Below are 23,658 nucleotides of genomic sequence, written 5' to 3' on the forward strand. Positions count from 1 at the left end.
CTAAACCAGTTCCTCGACCACATCAATTCCATACACCCAGCCATCAGATTTACCATGGAAGTCGAAAAAGATGGCAAGCTACCTTTTTTGGATGTCCTATTACAAAAGAGACCTGATGGTTCAATGAGCCACTCTGTCTACTGGAAAGCTACCCATACGGATGCTTACCTGAAACCGGAATCCCACCACCATCCATCCCAGAAGAATTCCCTAATCAAGACTTTGCACCATAGAGCCCAATGCATCTCTGACCAGGAACACATTGCCAGTGAACTCAAGCACGTACATCAAGCTCTTAAGGCTAATGGTTACTCCGACTACACAATCCGTAAAGCCATCACTCCAACCATGAAGAAGGACCCTCTTGAGGAGCCATTCAAAACTATCACCTTACCCTACATTGCGGGCATCACAAAAAAGATCTCCAAAATCTTGAATAAACACAATATCCAGGTCCGATTCAACACATTACATAAAATCCGTGATCTGGTTCCGTCTGTAAAAGATGTGATTCCGGACAAACAGTACCCTGGTGTTTACAAACTGAGTTGCCTCAGTGGTAGTAGTTACATTGGATAAACCAAACGAGATGTCTCTGACCGCATCCGTGAGCACAAAGCAGACCTAAAACACGGAAGGACCAACACCTCTGCCGTGGCAGATCACTGTTATAATTGATTTCTCCAAGACAGAGGTTCTTTGCAAGCCATCTGGCTACCATGAGAGGTTCGTTCATGAGGCTATTCACATATACAAACACAGAGACAATTTCAACCGAGAAGATGGATTCTGGCTTAGCAATCATTGGAAGGAATTGCTTAACCATTTCAGGTCTTAATTGATTGTGTTCACGCTTACGGTGACTTTCAGACCGCATTCCATTTTCTGCTCCCCCCTCCTCTTTTCCGAACATAGATGGACTCGTCCATCTGGCAAACTGCCAAATCGCTGTCCTTGGAGCTGACAGGAAAAACCGCCACTTTTTAAAAATGTTCTTGCCGTGGATTTCACACCTAATGATGATTGCTTGTGTTGCAGTCGAAACATCGTAAGAATATTTATTGTTTTATATTCATATTATTTTATTACTTCCCTTCTACGTGACTTTACCGAAAGAATCAAAAATATGAAACCCTTGCAGTCACGAAAACTTTAAATCAAATTTTATTTTGTGTTTATCGCGAATTAGGTCATAGCACTTTTTGCAAAATATCTATGCAAAGCAACAACAAACTTAAGATTTAAATCTGCGATAACTAAAACCGAGATAATAGTGATGAAAAAAACTTGCTAGCAGAGGATGGTTTCGATCCATTGCCTTCCGAGTAAGGGGCCCAGCACACTTCCTCTGCACCACTCTGCTTTCTTGGAAATCGCTATGCACGTGTTTCATTTCACTGGCTAGTTGATGATGGTTGGAGATATATCGAGCTCGATGGTGCAGTCACGAAAGCTTTAAATCAAAATTCGGTTATATACCTTTCTGTTTCGGTCTTGGTCGAAATTGTAGTTAAACTTTTGGTTTCGCCTTCGGTTTCGGCCGAAAGTAATTTTTTTACTTTCTATCTGGTTTCGGTTTTAGCCGAAACAAGAAATAAATTTCGGTCGGCATCTAATATGCAGTGTCTGTTGCCAAGCCTGGGTCCATTAGCAAGTCAGGAACCTAAGACGATTGTAAGGCTTGTCCTGATATGAAGCACCAACCATCTATTGGCTCCTCTTCCATATGCCAGTGGCCGTCTGGACTGCAGCTCGTCTGCCCCACCGGATTGGGCCGTTGGCCACCAGAGCCCCGTTGGCCAGTATGTTTCCAGGTGAATCCAGACAAACCTTGATGGTAACCGAAGCGGCCCGGGTGGTCGAACCACCCACCATACTTCGCCCTGTCTGGCAATCCTGTACTTTACCTGTTACCACCTCCCACGACGTGGACGAGGGGTTGGTTTTTGGGAGGCACCGTTTATATACCACAATACAAGGCATATACTGTATCAGGTGTGTAACATTCCACCATGTTCACTTGAAAGTTCACGCTTTTTTGCATCATAGAGCAGGTGCTGGTCTTCTGCCACTGTCCCCGATGTCAGGTGTTCGCCTACTCGATATTTGGCATTGTAGCCCCACAGGGTGTGGTGGCTATTGAAGTCGTGAGCATGGATGGTCTGGTGGCTTGGAGGTGTTGAAATTGGACATGACCATTCTATACATGAACGCTTGAGACGTTGACCATGTGGTGCCACAGCGACGGGGCCGCTCTGCCGAGCCAGGGAGCCGCCCGGCTTCCCCCACCGCACTGCCCCCCATCACCCGCCCCACATAAGCACACACCCGCACGCATCCCCCCCCCCCCCATAGAGCTGGAAGGGAAGGTTACCTGATCGACCGGTTTTTATCCGAGAGACCCTTATCGGGAGTAATTCTCGCGGTTTCCGGCGATCAGGGAATTGGATGACCTCCCCCGTGCTACGTGGTACCGCGGCGCTGCTGCCGGCCTTAATATGATGTGGTCGCGGCGTGGGGCATTCGGCCACCGCGGTTGAGGCGCATTTCCCCCCACACACACCCCCACGAGTCGACGGGGCAAGCAGGGGAGGCACGAGACAGCATGAATAGCGGGGTCACAGGGGCTGTTGCGCATAGTCATGGGGGGTTGGGATAATTGCGCTTGAGCGCGCAGGCCCCATTGTTAGGAAGGGTAAGGGAGTAATTAGGATGTACGCCGCCAACGTCGCTCACTGATTAGCATATCAACAGCGCCTGGGGACTGCCGTGCGCGGGCTTGGGGTGCACGAGCCCATTGTTCAGCGCAGCATCCCCTTTGGAGGTAGGGAGGATAAATAGAGGAGCGCAGAGGGGAAATCGCTCTCTTACTCCAGCGCCAGGCGACCAGACGCAGCTCGAGCCAGCGACCCGGACGTCCGTGCGACGCACCGAGGCACGCGGTTAACACCGGGATCAGCGGACCGCCGTGGACACTTAACAGTGAGTAAGAAGGTGAATTAGAATCATAGCCGATAAATAGGGAATAGGTGCCGGTTTAGTGGAATAGGCCAGCCTCGTCGACTCACTGATTGAACATTAGTTACCAGGTAATAAATCATTAATAGCGAAGCGTGGTCTCGCGTGATCTTGTCGTGCAGTGTGAGCGTGTGGGAACGCGTGTGGTACTGTGTGTGCGTAAGCTCGCGGCGTGCGTAATAGGCGTACCCCAGGTGCGCGATCATAACGTAAGCGGCCAGCAGACAGCGAGCGCTGCGCAGAGCGGCGCAAGAGAGTGTCGCGTGGGGAGCTGCGTGTGTGTGCGTGCGTCCACCCCGGGTGCGATACAGGTGCGCGATCATAACGTGAGTGGAGTTGGAGTGCGCGGAGCGGCGTGTGTGTGGGAGTGCTCATACGTTCGTTACGTGTCGGATACGGATGCGCATTGGTAACGTGCAGCACAGGGCTATAGGCGGGCACACGCTCGCAGTATACGAGAGCTGTACGTAGCGGTGTAAAGAGGGGGAGTGTGGCGTTTGATTGATGATGCTGTGCGCGTGTATGCTCGCAGCGTGGGAGCGCGGCGCGAGACTGTAACAGTAGGGGCGTCGCGTTCGAATGCCGGCGAAACCGTAGCGGGTAATAGGGAGGTGGGGTAACCTAAACGGAATAGGGGATGAAGGCGGGAGGGACCCCGGGGGCCAGCGGCCCCCACATATTGGTGTCAGAAACGGGACGATTCCCCGCGCCCCCAAGGGAGAGAGGCCCCCCAACCCAAGTTAAAGTAAAATGCACATTTACGGGCAAAGGGATTCCATCATGGAAATCGTTTGCCCGCAGCATCAAGGGGGCTAAAAAGGTTAATGGGTGGTCAGAGGAAGAGGCGTTGCAGCAGTTAGAACTACATTTAGATGGACGGGCAGCCGACTTTGTGGAAGCTTTGCCCGCAAGCGCACAAACTCAGTGGGAAAAATTAATGTGCGAACTCGAACGGCGCTTCGGCGCCTATGACGAGGAGGATGCGCAGGCGGCCTTAGAGGCACGCTGCCGCCAGCCCGGCGAGGATCTGCGAGATTACGCCGAGGACGTACGCATGTTGACCCAGCTCGCGTACCCGGAGCACGAGGCGAAAGTAATTGAGAGCCTCGCCGCCGGGAAGGTCCAGCGATATTTGGCATGCACCCCGTGGTGGCAGCCAAATATAGACGGTGCACGCCTCTCCTTTAACGCACTTGTCGAGCGCGCGCGTAAATGCGAGAAGCTCTCTGGTGAGCGTGCGCAGCCTCGAGGGAGGGGACGAGAGTGCGCCGTAGCGAGCCTACTCTCGGACGAGGAGGAGGAGCTCGCCATCGCAGGGAGGGGACGGGCAAGGGAGCCCCAGAGACCCAGCGAGAAAACCCCGGGGTGGGTAGCTGGGTTACAGGCGGGTATGGGAGATATGATAAACCAAGTAGGTGAGAGGGTAACCCAGATACGCGAGGAAGCGAATAGAAATGTGAAGACCATCCAGTCTGAGATGGGTGAGCTACACTCCACAGTAGGGGGGCTGGCCGGGAAGGTATCCCAATTAGAGTCCGAGTTGGAACAACTGCGTACAGGGAGAGGGAGCGGGCAGGGGACCCACTACGGAGCCGCCACCCCTCCCCGGACGTGTTATGTTTGCGATCGGCGAGGGCATCTCAGGAGGGACTGTCCTCAGGTCGCCCGAGCTAGACAAGAGCTAAGGTCAAACACTAAGGCCCCCCTAGAGAGGGGACCACCGGGGGGTGAAATCGACGTAGCCCCGACACGAACAAGCTGTAGTGATAATGGCGAGCGAGTGATCTCCACACAGGTTCCAGCAACAACGCCCCCGGAAACGGTGACTCCTGGCGACTGGCTACGGGAGCTGGTGGCGGGGATCACGGGGGCCACGTCGCTGGTGGAAGGGGAGGTTAACGGAGTGCGTACCCGAATCCTGCTAGACACGGGGGCGGTGGCCTCGCTCGTGAGCGCAGCGCACTGCAGCGCGATCGGGGTCGACGTGCGTCACCTGCAGGCACCGGACCGCGCGCTGCACACGGCGAGTGGAGCCGGAATGGGGTTGCTGGGGAGAGCAACCCTAGAGGTCCGCATAGGCAGTCAGGTGTGCACCCAGAAGTTCTACGTGTCGAGTGCGTTGTGTCACGAGTGTATCGCAGGTACCGACCTCCTAGAACGGTTGGGACTCAACGTGCAACCCCGCCAGCGATGCGCCACCATGGAGAGCAACGGCGAGCGGATACCGTTCCTGGGACGAGAACCAACGCGCCTCCGCTTTGCACCTGTGGCCGCTATCCTGGCGACGACAGTCACCATCGGCCCGCTCACCGAGATGCTGGTGCCGGTGGCAACATCCCCCACCGACCCCGCGCTCCGACCATCAGGGGAGGTAATGCTAACTCCTCACCCGGAGTTGGCAAAACGGTATGGGGTTGTGGGATCCGCCACGTTGGTGAACGCAGATGGGGACCGATTGTTTATGCGGATGTTTAACCCCCACAATACCCCAGCGACTGCGAGCGGCTCATCTCAAGCTCAAGCCACGTAAGTGTTACATCGCACAACGCGAGGTGGGGTACCTCGGGCATCGCGTCAGCGAGGCAGGCGTGCGCACCGATCCGGAGAAGGTACGCGCCGTAGTGGAGTGGCCACAGCCAAGGAATCTGACGGAGATCAGATCATTTTTGGGGCTCGCCACCTATTATCGTCGATTTGTAAAGGGATTCAGCGAGATTGCACGCCCCCTCACCCAACTCACCTCCCCTAAGCACCCCTATCAGTGGACGGGGGCCTGCCAGACGGCCTTCACCACTCTCAAAGACCACCTCACCCACGCCCCCACCCTCGCTTTCCCCGATTTTACCACCGATTTTATTTTGGACACCGACGCCTGCAGCAGCGGGCTGGGCGCGGTGTTGTCACAGGTACAGGATGGGACGGAACGAGTCATCGCGTACGCCAGCCGGACCTTGAGTAGGGCCGAGCTGAACTATTGCGTGACCCGCCAAGAGTTGTACGCCGTGATTTTCGCATGCAAACAGTTCCGGCCGTATTTGTACTGGCAGGAGATGTCGCGTACGCACTGACCATTATGCTCTGCAGTTTCTTCTTACATTCAAGGAGCCGCGGGGGCAGATGGCCCGGTGGTTGGCGCAGTTGCAGGAGTACAACCTGCAAATCGAGTATCGGGCTGGCCGGACGCATGCAAACGCGGACGCCTTGTCGAGGCGACCCACGGTGTACGCCGAGACGAGGGCGGAGGAGGCCTGCCCGTGTTTCACGGGGGGACGCTGCCGGCAGGCAACGGACCCCCGAGAGGCCGCGGCCACTGACCCCCCCCCAGCGAGAGAGAGTGCTGTGTGCGCCACGGAAACCCTCACAGGTGACACTGAGGATCCCGTCGACCGCCCGGCAAGCGCGGGACCCGCGGCTCGGGACCCGATTGGACGGATCCAGGAGGACGTCGGCTGCGCCTTCCCGGGCCTAAACGACGAGCAGCTGAGACAGACCCAGCAGCGAGATCCGGATCTGGCGGCAGTGGAGGCGGCACTGCGGGAGGAAAAGAGCGCCCTACCAGGACCCTGGAGCGGTTTGTATGCCCGGTTGTGTGTGCGGAACGGAGTGGTACGGGAGTTAACCGAGGCCGGCCAGCCGGGGTGCATCTGTGTTCCTGCCCAGGTGCGACCCCAGCTGCTACGGCTGGTGCATGACCACCCACTCGGGGGCCACGATGGGGAACGACGTACTCGAGAGACCCTGCGTCGCCAGTATCTCTGGCCCAAATTGGCACAAGACGTGGCGGCCTGGGTACAGGGCTGCCGCGCCTGTCAGCAGTGCGGGCCGAAACCGGCACGATACCAGGTACCCCTAAGGCCGTTCCGCGTCAGCCGCACGAATCAGCTGGTCGGGATCGACCTACAGGGGCCATTCCCGCGATCCCATCGAGGCAACCGATATATCCTAGTCGCAGTAGAGTATTTCACCCGCTACCCCGTGGCAGTGGCCATCCCTGATAAAACGGCCTTGGTGGTGGCCCGGGCATTTGTGGAACACTACGTACTTAAGCACGGGATCCCAGAACGAGTCCTCACCGACCAGGGTAGCGAGTTCGAGGCCGAGTTGTTCCAGGCACTGTGCCGAGAGTTCGGAATCCAGAAGGACCGAACCACAGCGTACCACCCCCAGGCGAACGGGATGGTGGAGCGCATGAATCAGACCTTATCGGGGAAACTCAAACGTATGGCGGCCGCAAATCAACGGGATTGGGATGAACACCTCCCCTACGCCCTTTTCGCCTACGCCACCACCGTACACACGTCGACGGGACAAACCCCGTTTTTAATGATGTTCGGCCGTGAGTCTCGTTTACCCGCAGATCTGCTATTCGGCGTCCCTTCCCCCCAGCCGGAGGAGGGAAGCCGCCCCGTGGAACACCTGTTGGAGACCCTACGAGAAGCCCGAGGCCGAGCATACCCGCAAGGGGAAGCCGCGCATCGGCGGCAGGAACAGGGCACCCGACCCCGCATGGAACCCCCCTTATTCCTGACAGGTGCTAAGGTGTGGCTACACACCCCTCGCGTCGGGGCCGGGCAGGTGGGGAAACTGACGACCTACTGGCGGGGACCCTGGACCGTGGTGCGACAGATCTCCCCCTGGACGGTACTAATTGATGGCGGGGAGAGGGGTCGAGAGACGGTGGTCAATGTCCGCCGCTTAAAACCGTGGAAAGCGGCCCCGGCGAGAGAGAACCCCGTCACCCGAAGGCCCCAAAATCCCGGAGTACCCGCATCCCCCATGCCCGGGGGCCTCGCGCAGTATATGGGCCCCACGGAGCCCAGGGCTCCGAGGGGCCCCGGACGGGGCCGGGGGCGACGAGGACGGCGACCCTTAAACCCCACCGCTTCTGAGTTTGTTCCCCAGCCCGCAGGTGCCAGAGGCCGAGGGGAGCCGTTGGAATGGAGGAGGAGACCACCGCCGGAGCCCCAGGAGACGGAGCCGCCACCCCCGAGGCCAGCCACAAGGGCCGGGCGAATCCCGCGGACCCCGCGGCGATACCTCGTGGGGGCAACCCAGGCGAGGTGCTCAAGTCAACCCGGGACGGGGACTGGCACCCCGGGGGGCTATGTGGTGCCACAGCGACGGGGCCGCTCTGCCGAGCCAGGGAGCCGCCCGGCTTCCCCCACCGCACTGCCCCCCATCACCCGCCCCACATAAGCACACACCCGCACGCATCCCCCCCCCCCCCATAGAGCTGGAAGGGAAGGTTACCTGATCGACCGGTTTTTATCCGAGAGACCCTTATCGGGAGTAATTCTCGCGGTTTCCGGCGATCAGGGAATTGGATGACCTCCCCCGTGCTACGTGGTACCGCGGCGCTGCTGCCGGCCTTAATATGGTGTGGTCGCGGCGTGGGGCATTCGGCCACCGCGGTTGAGGCGCATTTCCCCCCACACACACCCCCACGAGTCGACGGGGCAAGCAGGGGAGGCACGAGACAGCATGAATAGCGGGGTCACAGGGGCTGTTGCGCATAGTCATGGGGGGTTGGGATAATTGCGCTTGAGCGCGCAGGCCCCATTGTTAGGAAGGGTAAGGGAGTAATTAGGATGTACGCCGCCAACGTCGCTCACTGATTAGCATATCAACAGCGCCTGGGGACTGCCGTGCGCGGGCTTGGGGTGCACGAGCCCATTGTTCAGCGCAGCATCCCCTTTGGAGGTAGGGAGGATAAATAGAGGAGCGCAGAGGGGAAATCGCTCTCTTACTCCAGCGCCAGGCGACCAGACGCAGCTCGAGCCAGCGACCCGGACGTCCGTGCGACGCACCGAGGCACGCGGTTAACACCGGGATCAGCGGACCGCCGTGGACACTTAACAGTGAGTAAGAAGGTGAATTAGAATCATAGCCGATAAATAGGGAATAGGTGCCGGTTTAGTGGAATAGGCCAGCCTCGTCGACTCACTGATTGAACATTAGTTACCAGGTAATAAATCATTAATAGCGAAGCGTGGTCTCGCGTGATCTTGTCGTGCAGTGTGAGCGTGTGGGAACGCATGTGGTACTGTGTGTGCGTAAGCTCGCGGCGTGCGTAATAGGCGTACCCCAGGTGCGCGATCATAACGTAAGCGGCCAGCAGACGGCGAGCGCTGCGCAGAGCGGCGCAAGAGAGTGTCGCGTGGGGAGCTGCGTGTGTGTGCGTGCGTCCACCCCGGGTGCGATACAGGTGCGCGATCATAACGTGAGTGGAGTTGGAGTGCGCGGAGCGGCGTGTGTGTGGGAGTGCTCATACGTTCGTTACGTGTCGGATACGGATGCGCATTGGTAACGTGCAGCACAGGGCTATAGGCGGGCACACGCTCGCAGTATACGAGAGCTGTACGTAGCGGTGTAAAGAGGGGGAGTGTGGCGTTTGATTGATGATGCTGTGCGCGTGTATGCTCGCAGCGTGGGAGCGCGGCGCGAGACTGTAACAGTAGGGGCGTCGCGTTCGAATGCCGGCGAAACCGTAGCGGGTAATAGGGAGGTGGGGTAACCTAAACGGAATAGGGGATGAAGGCGGGAGGGACCCCGGGGGCCAGCGGCCCCCACAACCACTGTTAAATAATCGAATTGAGAGTTTGAGAGCTGTGCAGCCCTGCTCAGCCATTGTCTGTGACCTGCGAGCTTGTGATCTCTGCTCCTTGCTCGGCTTGTGCCGAGACCGGCGAGTCTGCAACCTCAGCAGCCCTAATTAGGCCTTCATCCGAGACTTGTGAGCTTAGGAAGCACACCCCCTGTTCTTTGACTAAGTTTTGGAACATGGACGTGCATTTTCAGCTACTAGGACTATGTTGATCTTGTCATAATCTGACCAAGGACTTTCTACTACCGTTATAGAGTTTATCTTTTTCATGTGAATTGTATTCTCTCATTGTCCTGTAATCTCTGGAACTCCTTGTAAATTCCCTTGTGTTATTATTTTTAACTCCTGTTACTTGTTTTCACATTGCATTGACTGTTACACATTAAATCTGTTTGATAAAGCCACAGTAAAAGACAAAAGCTGCTGAGCTTGTGTTTTTATTAACGGGGATGTCACTGTATGGTGCCGGCCCGGAAGGGCCGAGGTGTGCGATGCATCGTCATCGCGGACACCCCGTGGTGGGTGTAGTGCCAGCCCTAGCGGGCCTTGGTGAGCGCTGGGATAGTGCAGGCACTATCCCAGGTCCTCCAGTTTTTCCCTCTACATTTAAAAACATGCATTTAGACGAGTTAGATGAATTTGCTGCAATGAAAAATAATGTAATACCTCAGTGGGCTTTGTCTGGTAGGGATGGTTTAGTTTAGTTTGGTTGTGTTTGGGTGATTTGTTTATACCTGTCTTGTACTTTGCACTCCTATCGTGCTTTTGTATTGTTTGTTGTTGTCACGTTTTTACCTGCCCTGATTAGACATCTGTGTAAAATAGCTTCATAGCGCATCGGATTCCTCCAGTATAAATACAAATTTTGATTCTGATTTTATTTGCTGGATCCCTTTTAGAGGAGGTCTGGGTTTTGAGCCTTTAGGGGTCATCCCATTTTCACCTCATATAAATGATCGCGCCAAACCCTACCCTCAGACTCGCAAAATCCGAAAACACATTTTTTTCTCATCGGAAAAGAATATAGAATGTATACATTCGTATTGGTTGGCCTAATATATTAGTATTGCCAGAAATACGTATTAATCATCATGTGAGAGTTGTCTAACGAGTATCACGTGTACAGGTGCATCGCTCTTGAGCTGTGCACGCCCCAGAGAATGACGTTTTGCCAGCAGAGCCGGATACAAAAAGAAATAAAACGGGGCACAGCTGGATTTCGAGAGAGGGGAGGGTCACAGAAGGAGGGAAGACATAGATGTTGCACAACTATGAAGGTGTCTGTGCAACCAAGTTCTCGCCAGGGTGGAACCAGAGAGTGCTGTACGAGGTCCCGTCTGGACCGCAGCGCGGCGGTTCGAGGCATGCGCGCCAAGCCACGGCGGAGGATAAATGCGTGCAGCGTGGACGGCACGCATCTCACTCGTCTGACTCTTGGCGTGAAGACGCTGGTACCGAGTGAATTACCGGGAGTACAGGATGCCGCTGACAGATGGAGATGTCCTCAAGCAGGTAATGCAGCTTCGCGTTGTGTTTTACTTGGGGATGCTGAGTGATGCATAGGCAGGCAAAATATTGATTGGCTGGTTTACGGGAATGTCAGCTCATCATGGGAAGGATGATTTTTAACGCTCGCTGCTGATGTAAAAAAGTAGTAAATGTGGCCAATAAAATGTGGGCGTTTTGAGATTATCTTACTAATAGACCGTGTAATACAAGCGTATTACATAATTTTCAAGTGTACTGCCACAGATGGTGCTGAAACACCAAAACAGAATTCTAATGTATAAAGCGAAAATCTCATTACTCGGATTTGAATTTTTTGTTTTATCCCCATGACTCACCCAAACTTCTCAAGTCCGATTCCCACAGTATGTATAATTTAGAGTTCAAATGTGTTAATTTCAGGGTAGTCTTTTCGCTTTCATGTGAACTTTGCGTATGTCTATATAACATATGTATGCTTGAATATAGGTCCACTGACAGACTACAAAATATATATTTGTTGGAATTCAAATGTTGAGCTTTAAGCAGCTCGTAATATGAATAAATTGGCTAACAGTGTTAAAAGCACAACGGACAGCAGCCATTACAACCTTCCCTTTATTTGGAACATTAACTGCACATCAAAGAATGTCTGAGATATAATATAACACACAAATCAACTAGGATGTAGTCTATTCATGTAGACGACGATGTCATCAGCTCTAAGATAGGAAGGGAAGGTGCAGCCCTACAATTGTTTGTTCCCGACACTGCTGGCTAAAGGATCTCCACTCGAGGGAGTTCCAAGGAATCCCAATATTAGATGGTATTTTGGCCAACTCTTTCACGATGGCCACACGTCTTTGCAGCGGTAGTCCTAAGGTTTAGCCAAATACCAAACATCGCTAGTGGTAGTCCTAATGTTTAGCCAAATACTAAACATCGCTGAGCTAAACATGGGAACATCTTTAAGGTGCTGTATTGCAGCTCTCGGGAACTACTGCTTCGTCCAGCTCCTACTTTTTCTACCGGCGTCAGCGTGAGGCAGTGCGTAGCAGACGCGTGCGGGTTACTGGGTCCTGTGAGCACTGAGATAATGGCGATAATCCAGAAATTCGGAAGTGCCGTTGGTGTAACAAATGTCATAATCCTCATGAGATTATACTTGCAGGACTATCGTGACCAGTGAATGCGTGCAATTATATTCACAGACATTATTTTGAAACACTACGTTTCTTGCCTATTGCCCAGCCGAGCCATGCTTTATTTCCCTACACGTGTATAGCCCATGAGTGAGTACAAATGTATTCATGCTTGCACACAAATGAACACATCCACTTGTTAAACAAGGCAACCGAGGCACGCTTGGAGACATCCACCCTTGTGTGCACATTAACAGAGTTGGTTACTTACGGTGTGCGAAATAAGTTCAAAATACATGCTTGTACACCAGTACGCACAAACTCAACACACCTGAAAATGAGGCGCACACATCTTGACAACATTTGCACGATTTGCTCAGTTCGCTTGTTGCTCAGCGCTGCCACTGAGCGCCCTTCTGAAAGTGTTCTAACGCTGCACACAGCAGATGGTTTGAGATGTCTAAGTGATGTGCTCGCGAATATCGAAAGTATATCGAACTCCCAATGAAGTCTACTGCAGTGCCGCACATTCAGTGCAGCTTTTATGAAAAATCCAAATATTCTCATACCGTAATAGAGATATACTGTTGTATACAAATCAATATTGTTGGCGAATGTCATTAATGTGAAGCCATTCGTTTGAATGTTAGTATTTAGTATTTACTGATTACCAAAGGTTATGGTATATAATTAGATTGTCATTATACTGAATGTGCTTTAAAACATTCCAAATGATTCAAAATGATTCCCAAGACAAAAATGAGAAATTGTCATGTAGGCAGCTTTGTTTAATGTAGACAGAATCAATGCTAGTCTAGTGCTGCTATGCTAATTATCGAAAGCCACGTAACTTTCGATAATTAGCATAGCGCTCATGTTTCTGAAACCATGTATACTAGTTTTAAGAAAGGTCAATTATGTATACTGTATAAGTAAGCTGATAATGTTCCTTTGAAATAAAACTACTAAATGCTGTTTTATAATATATTATAAACGCTTGAGTAACCAGTGGTCAGAGGCTGGTTCGTCGCAGAGGTGGCTGTAGGGCAGCTCAGATGAGCGCTGTCCACGAGCAGGAGGCGCTGGATCATTGTGGACCCTATAACCACGTGACCCACGCGTGTGTGTGTGTGTGCATGCGTGTGTTGTTAGAGGAGACGGGGAGCGAGAGTGTAGCGGTTAGCGCGCTGCACTACCCGGTGAGGCGGTGACCCAGGTTCGATTCCCGCTCACGGCCACCAACACCAGTGACGATTATCTGAACCGGTTCTGGCCATCCCCTAGGTCGACTCAGCCTCAAATGATTACGTGGTGCGGTGTGTAAACATCTGTACTGGGGAGACAAAGGCGGCCGAGCGTGGTTTTGGCCACCCAACCCCTTGTGCCCAGTGCCGGCCTTGATAGGTGCTCGCTAACAGCACTTGCCCCAAACATATATTGAGGCTATACGGAAGATCTTTATATTTCTATTGTTTAAATCAATGATTATGTAGCACAGGACAATACAATGCATCGTTGTTTTTCAGAGGCCACGTGTGCTGTGAAACAAAGCTGCCCTTCATATTAGCTGTTAGAAAACATAAATGGGACAGCACCAAACCGCTTTGTATGGCCCACACAAGTTTGGTGCTGTCTAAGGGTCACATTTCCATTGCACAGTCGTGCACATCACGACTGCGGGATACTTTGGGCTCAAATTAAATGTGACGAGGTTGGTGAACGCAGGAATGCGGTGGTGCTGCTTTAGCTGGGAAATGATCCGCACACTGGGCTTGGCTGAAAACCATCGCCCGTCCAGCCAATCCAGCCCGGACCGGCACCATCCAGAAATGGATTCACAACGAGTGGCGAGCGACCCCTATCGTCACAGCCTCAAGGGCTTTCAGAAAAACAATTCTGTGCATGGCAGTGTTTGCGTGTTTTTCACGTTGCAGTTCAAAATGTACAATTTTTTTATTAATCCACTGCTGGATGAAGCGCGCCCCCCCCCTCCCCCGTTTGTATGACCATATCTCACCAAGCTGGTCAAGTGCGGATTTGTGAAGGGGTCCTAAAGTGATGGAGGCCGCCACAGTTTCAGATCTCTCTGCATTGATATCAGCCATAGCCGAATTCGGGTAGCTGGGTTCATGGCGCATTGCGCTCACCACTGTGCCAGCACTCATTCCGCTCACAGTATTATGAAGTCAGTAAATGCACTCTCTAAATAAATAATAAATAATTTTGCCGCGAAACCTGCAAGCCCAAACTCTCCATGTAAGATTTGTATCAACAGCCAGGCAAGACCAGGGGAATGTAATATATGTCACAATGCTTCAATTTCTGGATCAAGTAGAATCAAGTATACGAATGAATGTGTTTCTGTTCATATCTAATGTACATTACGTAGGTTCATGTGGCCTCGCTGTGTACTAGAGGCCGCTGTATCATATTTTGACAGTATAAAATAATCATGAATAGAATCCTAACCTTGAATCTTTACACTCACAGAAATTAACTTACTGGAACAATTGATGGGAATCTTCTAAATGGACCTGACCGTTTTTTTGTAAAATCGCCAACACGGATAGACCCTAAGTGATGGTATGGAGGCAGAGCAGGCGTCGAGCGTCCCGTGCCGGCTGAGGCTGCATTCTGTCAGAATCGCAGCCTCCTCCAGTCGGACCGCACTCGGCCAGAACCGAACAGGTCACTTTGCCTTTGGGTCGATATGAATCGAAAACACAAGGCAATGACAATCAGGCGTAAATCTCGATTCTAAGGGCATGTACAGTACTGTTGATGAACTGTGTATCCTATATCGACTTTATTCGGGCATGTGTGACTTCGTCACTAGTTGTAAGCCAGTGGTTCTCAGCCGGGGGGACACGGACCCCTGAAGGTACGTGGCAATGTCCCAAGGGGCAAGTGATGTGATTGATAAATGTGTGAATTATATCATATATGATAGTCATTGCTGAATAATCACGTATGAATCTGACAATATAAAATAACTATAATAAAAATGTTAATCCTTATGGTAGCCTTTAATGATATAAAATACCTTTGTAAACTCATTGATCGTACCAATGTGGTTTCCAAGAGTAACCAGCGAGCACAAACAAATTACGTCACGCATGCAAAGCGTCCACTGACTTTTTTATTCCCTTGCAGTTACTAGCTAGTTAGGATACCTCACAAAATGGGAAATTGCTTAAAATATTGACACTCATTATGCATACATTTATTTCTCAGAATCATGTTGGGTCGGGCAAGGGGGTATACTCGGTTGAACCACAATTCAACAAGGGGTAGTACAATAGCCAACACAAGGACCAGAATCACTCTCGTAAGCCACATTACTGTAACAGGATTGTAGTCTAAGTATGTTACACAAGGAGTGTGGCAATGTGGAGAAAGCATGAGATATCGGGGATTTGATGACCGCCCTTCCCGTGTGTAGAGTCACGCAATGTGAGTGGCAGCTGTGATGCGTGCTCCTGCAGGTGAAGCACATGGTGGCCTTCATTGAGCAGGAGGCCACGGAGAAGGTGGAAGAAATTGACTCCAAGGTGAGCAGGCGAATCCCCTCTTGAACTCCTTGTTCCATTTGGAAAATCACGTGCATGTTTTAATACCACAATAATCAGCTGCAGCTCTTTCTTGTGCCATCCATTTTACACTGCGATTTAGTTTTCACGCACTCTCCCATGTATAGTTATTATTTGACCCAAATAAATAATACACAGAGCCCTGAAAATACATTCATTCGTAAAATAATTCGAAAATAAATTATAGAACACAAACATAATTTCATAACAAGCAATGAGATCATCAAAGGCACAACGAGGAGGTTAATGATTGGACATGAGCGGAGGAATGTAATGTACATCATCTCTTGCTTCACTCTTTGAGATCGTCTGTATTTGAACCACCACCCTACCCACTTCCAAAAGCTGCTCGTGCTCAATACGCTAGATATAACGAGAGACGATGTTCGTCGTGAAGGCGCCTGAGAGCCGTGTTCCCTGATGTGGGCACTGCGCAGGCGGAGGAAGAGTTCAACCTGGAGAAAGGCCGCCTCATGCAAAGCCACCGAAGCAAGATAATGGAGCACTACGACAAGAAGGATAAGCAACTGGAGATGCAGAAGAAAATGTATTCCATTCCACGTGACAAGCGGCTAACATGAGTACCCTGTACATTCGACAATTATATACATACTAACCCAGTGTCCACTTATCACGATCCGTGTATCGTCTTACGCATCTATAATTTCCTTACCCCGTATTCATACCTCATCCGTGCCTGAATCGCATCCCAACTCGACTACTGTAGCTCTCTTCTTTCTGTCCAAACCCCACTGACATTGTACGGGGAAGCCTTCATCCAACAGTGAATTGGCATAGCGCTGTGATGGATGTAGATTATTGTTCATAGTCAGAGATATCACATTATCATGGACATGTGTAGTGTCGCTGTCAAAAACAATATGAAGCTATAATTAAAGTTAAGAAACTATTGTTGCATCGTACTGAGTTATTGTATCTTAGTCTTCCTTGAAAAAGACAATGAACCTGCATGGTCTTGCCCCTGATAAAAGACAATGAATTCAGGTAATTGTAATTGTCATGCAGTGAACTGCCCAACACTGCATCACTTCAGTGTGTTGTGTAATGCCCTCATGTACCCACACTGACATATCCATGTGACCACTGCACCACCAAAGGCCAACTTCGCTCTGTCTTTGATCCCCAGACAAATTTCAAACCTAATGAACCAATCACGGCTGAAGGTTTTGGAGACGAGGAATGATCTGCTAAAGGTGATCTTTTACATGAAACACCATCACAGTATTTTTGGCACGATTTTAAACGTTTAAAACCAGGCATGGGACCAGGGACCGTGCGAAGAGAAGTAATCGGAACCCACGGAGTGGGAAGGAAGAGATAGGGGCTCTCGGGGCCATAGGGTCTCTGATATATGGGAGGGAAGAGCAGGGCCTTGCGAGATCACGATGAGAGTGGAACACCGAAAGAAGGACGTGGTTTCGGTTGTATCTGCCTCGAGTGAGCGAGTTCTGGAGTTACACAGAACGGAAAAATACATCATATCCTTGGTTAGTTGAATTTACTTTGCCAGGTATTTTTCTTCATATTGGCACAGAAAAACCGCATACATTGTAGTGAATGCTATGTCTGAGGAACAATCATGTCAGAGAAGAAATGTAGTGTGCTTCAAAAGATGAATGTTTACGACTCATTAATTCAATGCGAGCCACATAAATAAAGGCTCATAAACATGGTATTCAGGCAGAAATGTGACTGTACAACCTCTCATATTAACGCAGTTGCTGATTTAAGTGGTCTCGTTTTCAGGAATTACTGAATGAGGCCAGGGGAAGGCTCGTGCAGCTGACCCGCAACGCGACGGTGTACAGGACGATCATGGACGGCCTAGTATTGCAGGTCAATCCCTGAAGCCTGCACACCCACACAGCATCCCAGCACTGGGGCACATAGTCCATAGGCCAGAGCAGAAATCGGTACTACCTAAGGCATTTTTGATAGTACCGATTTATTGATATGTCCAATTCGAGTGATTTAATTGATATCTCCACAATTTTCAAGTTGGTATCACATATACACTGTCATTGTCCACATAAGTAAATTGGAACCACTCAGGTTATGCTACTTCAGGTGGGACCGACAAGTAAAATGTCAGATCCTGGTCTCATGGACTAACAGAGCCTTGGGGCAGTCAAGTTCAGGCAGGTGGTGCATCCCGCTACAAACAAAAGTTAACGATTTCTAAGTGAATTCCACAAGCAGTCAACAGACAAGGGTCGTGAGATTTTAACTACTTTGCCTGGTATACAGGAATGTGTGGGTTCGATCCCGACCCTGATGCCTGTATATTTGAAGTTTGCATGCTCTGTTCATGGCCGCGTGAACTTTTCGGGTCCTCCAGTTTTCCCCTCTATATTTAGGAACATGCGTTCAGAGTATTTGGCTGCTATAAATGTCCACATAAGCCACTACATTGGGCGAGCATTTGTGATCAGGGCGCTTCTGAAAAAGAGATATGTAGCTCAGTGGGCCTTACCTAGTAACATAAGAATAGTTTAGTAGTTCAGAATGATGGCTTATCGGTGCTTGTATTTAATCGATACTCATGGTTCGACTTTTGGGAAACATTCGCAATACATAATAACTTAGCCAACCTGAAACGACGACATATCACAGCTGTCATTTAGTTACCACTTTAGAGAAAATAAAACAAACATACTTTGCAAAAGTCCCAGTCTAATAGATGGAGACACGTGCAGGTGTGTTATTAGAAAACGATAGGTAAATATGTTTTAATTGAGAGAATGAGGCTTCGGCATACATATGGTCAATTAGATTCCACAATACTGTAATTACATATACTGTACGTCATATAGTCTGATATTTTGTAAAACTGCACGTTTTTATAAGAACATACATTGTATGTATATGCATCTATTGTTTACCGCGAACTTGGCTGAAGTGGCACAAAGGAAGTAACATGCTTGCATAAAAATAACAAGCACAACTGAAACGGGCCACTTGATACACCATCGCCCAGCACAGAGATTAGATGATGATTATTATTGTGAATTGTATTTTGATTATGCAATATTATCATATGATACTTTTCCAGTCATTCCTCACCCACACACAGTTCTCTGCTATTGAGTAAGTGGGTGGCTGCTTTCTTGAGGCTTCACATAGTCAGCTCACGGTGGTGCAGCCGTTCGTGTCAGTCTACAGTCAGTGAATCGCTGAACTGGTACGAGGGTGTTTTGTCATGGACAAGCACCAGCTCACCTGGTGGCCTCACAAGCAGTCAGGGATGCGCCCGAGTTGCAAGCGGCGTTGTTGGCGATGTTCTCTACCCAGGGGCTGCTGCAGCTGCTGGAGCCCGTGGTGATCGTGCGCTGCCGACAGAGTGACCTCGCCCTGGTCAAGGTGAGAAACCCCCGGGGGCTGCTTATTCTGCCCGCGCAGGATGGTCCCGCAGAGTTGGGTAACGGAGTGAAGAGCCCATTTCAGAATGATCCCAACAAGTGGAATATGAAGCTAAATGGTCACCGCTTCTGCTGAACCCAGCATGAATAGCCGGACAAACGGGGGTCCCCCGGGTGGGGGTGGGACTTCAGACTTAACCACATTCCTAGAAACGCATAATGATTGTTGCGTTTGTTTTAGTTTATATTTCGAGTTTGTTGGATTATATCTTCCCCCCTCCCTTTCTTCCCTGCTTATAAATACGCTAAACACGATCGCTGCCACCATGGTGGCGGGGTGATGGATACAATCTTTTCATATAGGTCTTGTAGCCGATAAAGCAGATACCTTGGTTCACTGCGCATTAGGTTTTCATGTATACCTGACAAATGATTGTACGGTCGGGTTCTTATTTTAAAAAATATATAATAAATATCCCGACAAGATGGTTCTATCGATTTAGTGACACCTACACAATTTTTTATGGCTTTAAAACAAGTACTGTATGTACAGTAGTGATTTGATTGTTGAAAGGAAATAACACAAATTAAGTGGTCTGAGGCCGCCTTGTAAAATCTAATTCCACGGGGAAACATTTGTTTTGTTTATCCAGATGATAACTTTAATCCACCGATGACATATATTATTCCATTTAAATAAATAAGCATATCCTAGACATATCAGCCATGCGTCATGCAATATGAGACCATTGTTATACCATTGATCACCAATTGTTGCAGATTATACCTCTCGTGAAAAGTGCGTGACATTTGCATTCAACGCCTGTTTCCGTACTCTTGGTAACAGCTGGCGTTATGTTAGATTGTATCAGGTTTATCATAGACCTGCCTTCCCAGTATCAAAATAGAAGAATATATGTTACCCTTTCTGGCAATAAAACAGGTGTTAAGATGTTTAAACACCAAACTGAAACCTTTTGCAAGGAATCATGTCTGCATTAACCACATATACTTGTGGTGAACATGCAAACAAAAAAACATGTTCTGATAGTATTTGCATGTTCACCACAAGTATATGTGGTTATTGTAGAGAGGATTCCTTGTAAAATGTTTCATTTTGGTGTTTTTAAATCTTAACACCTGTTTTATTGCCAAAAAGGGTAAAATCTATTCTTATATTTTGATCCTGGCAAGCGAGATCCCATGATGTACAGTGACGAAAAAAAGTATTTGATCCCCTGCTGATTTTGTACGTTTGCCCACTGACAAAGAAATGATCAGTCTATAATTTTAATGGTAGGTTTATTTGAACAGTGAGAGACAGAATAACAACAACAAAATCCAGATTTGCATTTTAATGAGGGAAATAAGTATTTGACCCCCTCTCAATCGGAAAGATTTCTAACTCCCAGGTGTCTTTTATACAGGTAATGAGCTGAGATTAGGAGCACACTCTTAAAGGGAGTGCTCCTAATCTCAGCTTGTTACCTGTATAAAAGACACCTGTTCACAGAAGCAATCAATCAATCAGATTCCAAACTCTCCACCATGGCCAAGACCAAAAAGCTCTCCAAGGATGTCAGGGACAAGATTGTAGACCTACACAAGGCTGGAATGCGCTACAAGACCATCGCCAAGCAGCTTGGTGAGAAGGTGACAACAGTTGGTGCTATTATTCGCAAATGGAAGAAACACAAAATAACTGTCAATCTCCCTCGGCCTGGGGCTTCATGCAAGATCTCACCTCGTGGAGTTGCAATGATCATGAGAACGGTGAGGAATCAGCCCAGAACTACACGGGAGGATCTTGTTAATGATCTCAAGGCAGCTGGGACCTTAGTCACCAAGAAAACAGTTGGTAACACACTACGCCGTGAAGGACTGAAATCCTGCAGTGCCCGCAAGATCCCCCTGCTCAAGAAAGCACATATACATGCCAGTCTGAAGTTTGCCAATGAACATCTGAATGATTCAGAGGACAACTGGGTGAAAGTGTTGTGGTCAGATGAGACCAAAATGGAGCTCTTTGGCATCAACTCAACTCGCCGTGTTTGGAGGAGGAATGCTGCCTATGACCCCAAGAACACCATCCCCACCGTCAAACATTGAGGTGGAAACATTATGCTTTGGGGGTGTTTTTCTGCTAAGGGGACAGGACAACTTCACCGCATCAAAGGGACGATGGACGGGACCATGTACCGTCAAATTTTGGGTGAGAACCTCCTTCCCTCAGCCAGGGCATTGAAAATGGGTCGTGGATGGGTATTCCAGCATTATAATGACCCAAAACACACGGCCAAGGCAATAAAGGAGTGGCTCAAGAAGAAGCACATTACGGTCCTGGAGTGGCCTAGCCAGTCTCCAGACCTTAATCCCATAGAAAATCTGTGGAGGGAGCTGAAGGTTTGAGTTGCCAAACGTCAGCCTCGAAACCTTAATGACTTGGAGAAGATTTGCAAAGAGGAGTGGGACAAAATCCCTCCTGAGATGTGTGCAAACCTGGTTGCCAACTACAAGAAACGTCTGACCTCTGTGATTGCCATCAAGGGTTTTGCCAAGTACTAAGTCATGTTTTGCAGAGGGGTCAAATACTTATTTCCCTCATTAAAATGCAAATCAATGTATAACATTTTTGACATGCGTTTTTCTGGATTTTTTTGTTGTTATTCTGTCTCTCACTGTTCAAATAAACCTACCATTAAAATTATAGACTGATCATTTCTTTTTCAGTGGGCAAACGTACAAAATCAGCAGGGGATCAAATACTTTTTTACCTCACTGTAGCTGCTCACCCCGAGCTCTCAATGTTCTGATAGTGGCATTGTCTTTGTGCTGTTCGCCTTTTGGCGTCCTCTGGTCTAACACTGTTGAGACTAGGCTCTCAAGGAAGCTGTCTTTAGTGTGGACCAATCAGTTTCAAAAACAATGCATATACTATCAGAGAATGTTTTTTGTTGGTATGTTCACCACAAGTATATGTGGTTAATGCAGACATGATTCCTTGCAAAAGGTTTCAGTTTGGTGTTTTAACATCTTAACACTTGTTTTATTGCGAGAAAGGGTAAACCCTATTCTTATATGTATCAGGTTTGTAATTAACATGCATATACTAAAGTGCATGTGACTGGACCCTTTCCCAGAGTTCCGTGACCAAGAACATTCCCACGTACCGCGCGGCCACCAAGAAGGAGATCTGCATCACGGTGGACGAGCAGCTCTTCCTGCCTCTTGACATGTCAGTCCCCATCATCCTGGTCCTCACCAACACCCGCGCGACCTTGCCGAGCAAAGTCCACCGATAGAAATACGTAGTTCATCTCAGTTGATTTAGCACAGGCCGAGTGCTGTAGCGTGTCTGGATAACCACACTAGTGGCGCAGCTGTGAATGCCTCATGATCTGCTGGTGTTGATCTGCAATTCCGATCCATGCATTGTTTCACAATGGTTGATACAGATGTGGAGGTGTGGAGCTGTACAATGCCAACGCAAAGATCAAGGTGTCCAACACCCTGGACAGCCGGCTGGAGTTCTTGTCCCACCAGGTCAGTTGCGTCACCATGGGGCGATTGCCATCCATCAAACTCCATCGAGTCTAAACTACTATATTAAAACAGAATTTTATTTATTTTACCTGATAAGCCCCACTGAGCTATATAGCTATTTTTCAGAAGCGACCTGGCCACAAATTATAGCTCAAAGAAGTGGCTTTTCATGTGGAAATTATACCAGACAAATACTCTAAATGCATGTTTCTAAATGTTGAGGGAAAAACTGGAGGACCCGGATGAAAATCCACGCGACCACAGGGAGAGAGACATGCAAACTTTCCAAACATACAAGTGTCAGGGTTTGGATCGAACCCACGACCTCCTGTATACCAGGCGAAGTAGTTAACATCTCCTAGCCACCGTTGTGCATGACATGCCCGAGTGACTTCTTAAAGCTGTCTCTTTTTGTGCTAAGCGTAAATTTCAATACAAGTGACTGCCCAATAAAGATGTCGTTGTTTCATTCAATAACATTTTTGTTAGAGACAAAATTTATAATAGAAATAACCCTTAGAACATTGCATGTAACATTGCACTTCGTGTCTTTGTACCTCCAGATGATGCCTGAAATACGCGTGTATTTGTATGGTAAAAACTCCAACCGAAAGTTCAACGATTGAAGAATTGGGAAAACCTCCACAAGCAGCTCATCTGCACTCATTTTGCCCTCACCTTCTGGTCAAGGCCATGACCAATATAATCAAATGGTTAGTTTAATACGTAAATATATTCAGAATATGTTTACATTTCCCGAGTGATGGTGTGAAATAAAGAGGTGTATGTACATTTGACTTGTCGCACAGTACATAGCCAAACCGTGCTAATCGGAGGTGGGAGGTGTTGTTGAAACAGCCAGACGCTAACCGGGGACTGCACTTCTGTACCTTGGC

At 49.4% G+C, this 23,658-nt stretch overlaps 1 protein-coding gene across 2 annotated transcripts; it reads left to right on the forward strand.

The window, feature by feature from the left end:
• Nucleotides 1-10,955: 10,955 nt before the first annotated feature.
• On the forward strand, nucleotides 10,956-23,554 carry LOC133351462 (V-type proton ATPase subunit E 1-like). 2 transcript variants are annotated; one of them, XM_061566689.1, is made up of 9 exons: nucleotides 10,956-11,134; nucleotides 15,735-15,800; nucleotides 16,277-16,386; nucleotides 16,987-17,053; nucleotides 17,607-17,696; nucleotides 19,152-19,220; nucleotides 22,360-22,454; nucleotides 22,675-22,762; nucleotides 23,326-23,554. In XM_061566689.1, exons 1-9 carry the CDS (start codon nucleotides 11,102-11,104, stop codon nucleotides 23,386-23,388), a joined length of 681 nt encoding a protein of 226 aa, XP_061422673.1. In that variant the 5' UTR covers nucleotides 10,956-11,101; the 3' UTR covers nucleotides 23,389-23,554. The 2 variants fall into 2 exon arrangements, with proteins under 2 accessions (XP_061422673.1, XP_061422674.1); XM_061566690.1 differs by having other exon boundaries at nucleotides 10,973-11,134; nucleotides 15,692-15,800.
• The last annotated feature ends 104 nt before the right edge of the window (nucleotides 23,555-23,658 follow it).

Source organism: Lethenteron reissneri, chromosome 37 (genome assembly GCF_015708825.2).
Source record: "Lethenteron reissneri isolate LAM-NWPU_2019-01 chromosome 37, ASM1570882v1, whole genome shotgun sequence".
NCBI lineage: Eukaryota > Metazoa > Chordata > Hyperoartia > Petromyzontiformes > Petromyzontidae > Lethenteron > Lethenteron reissneri.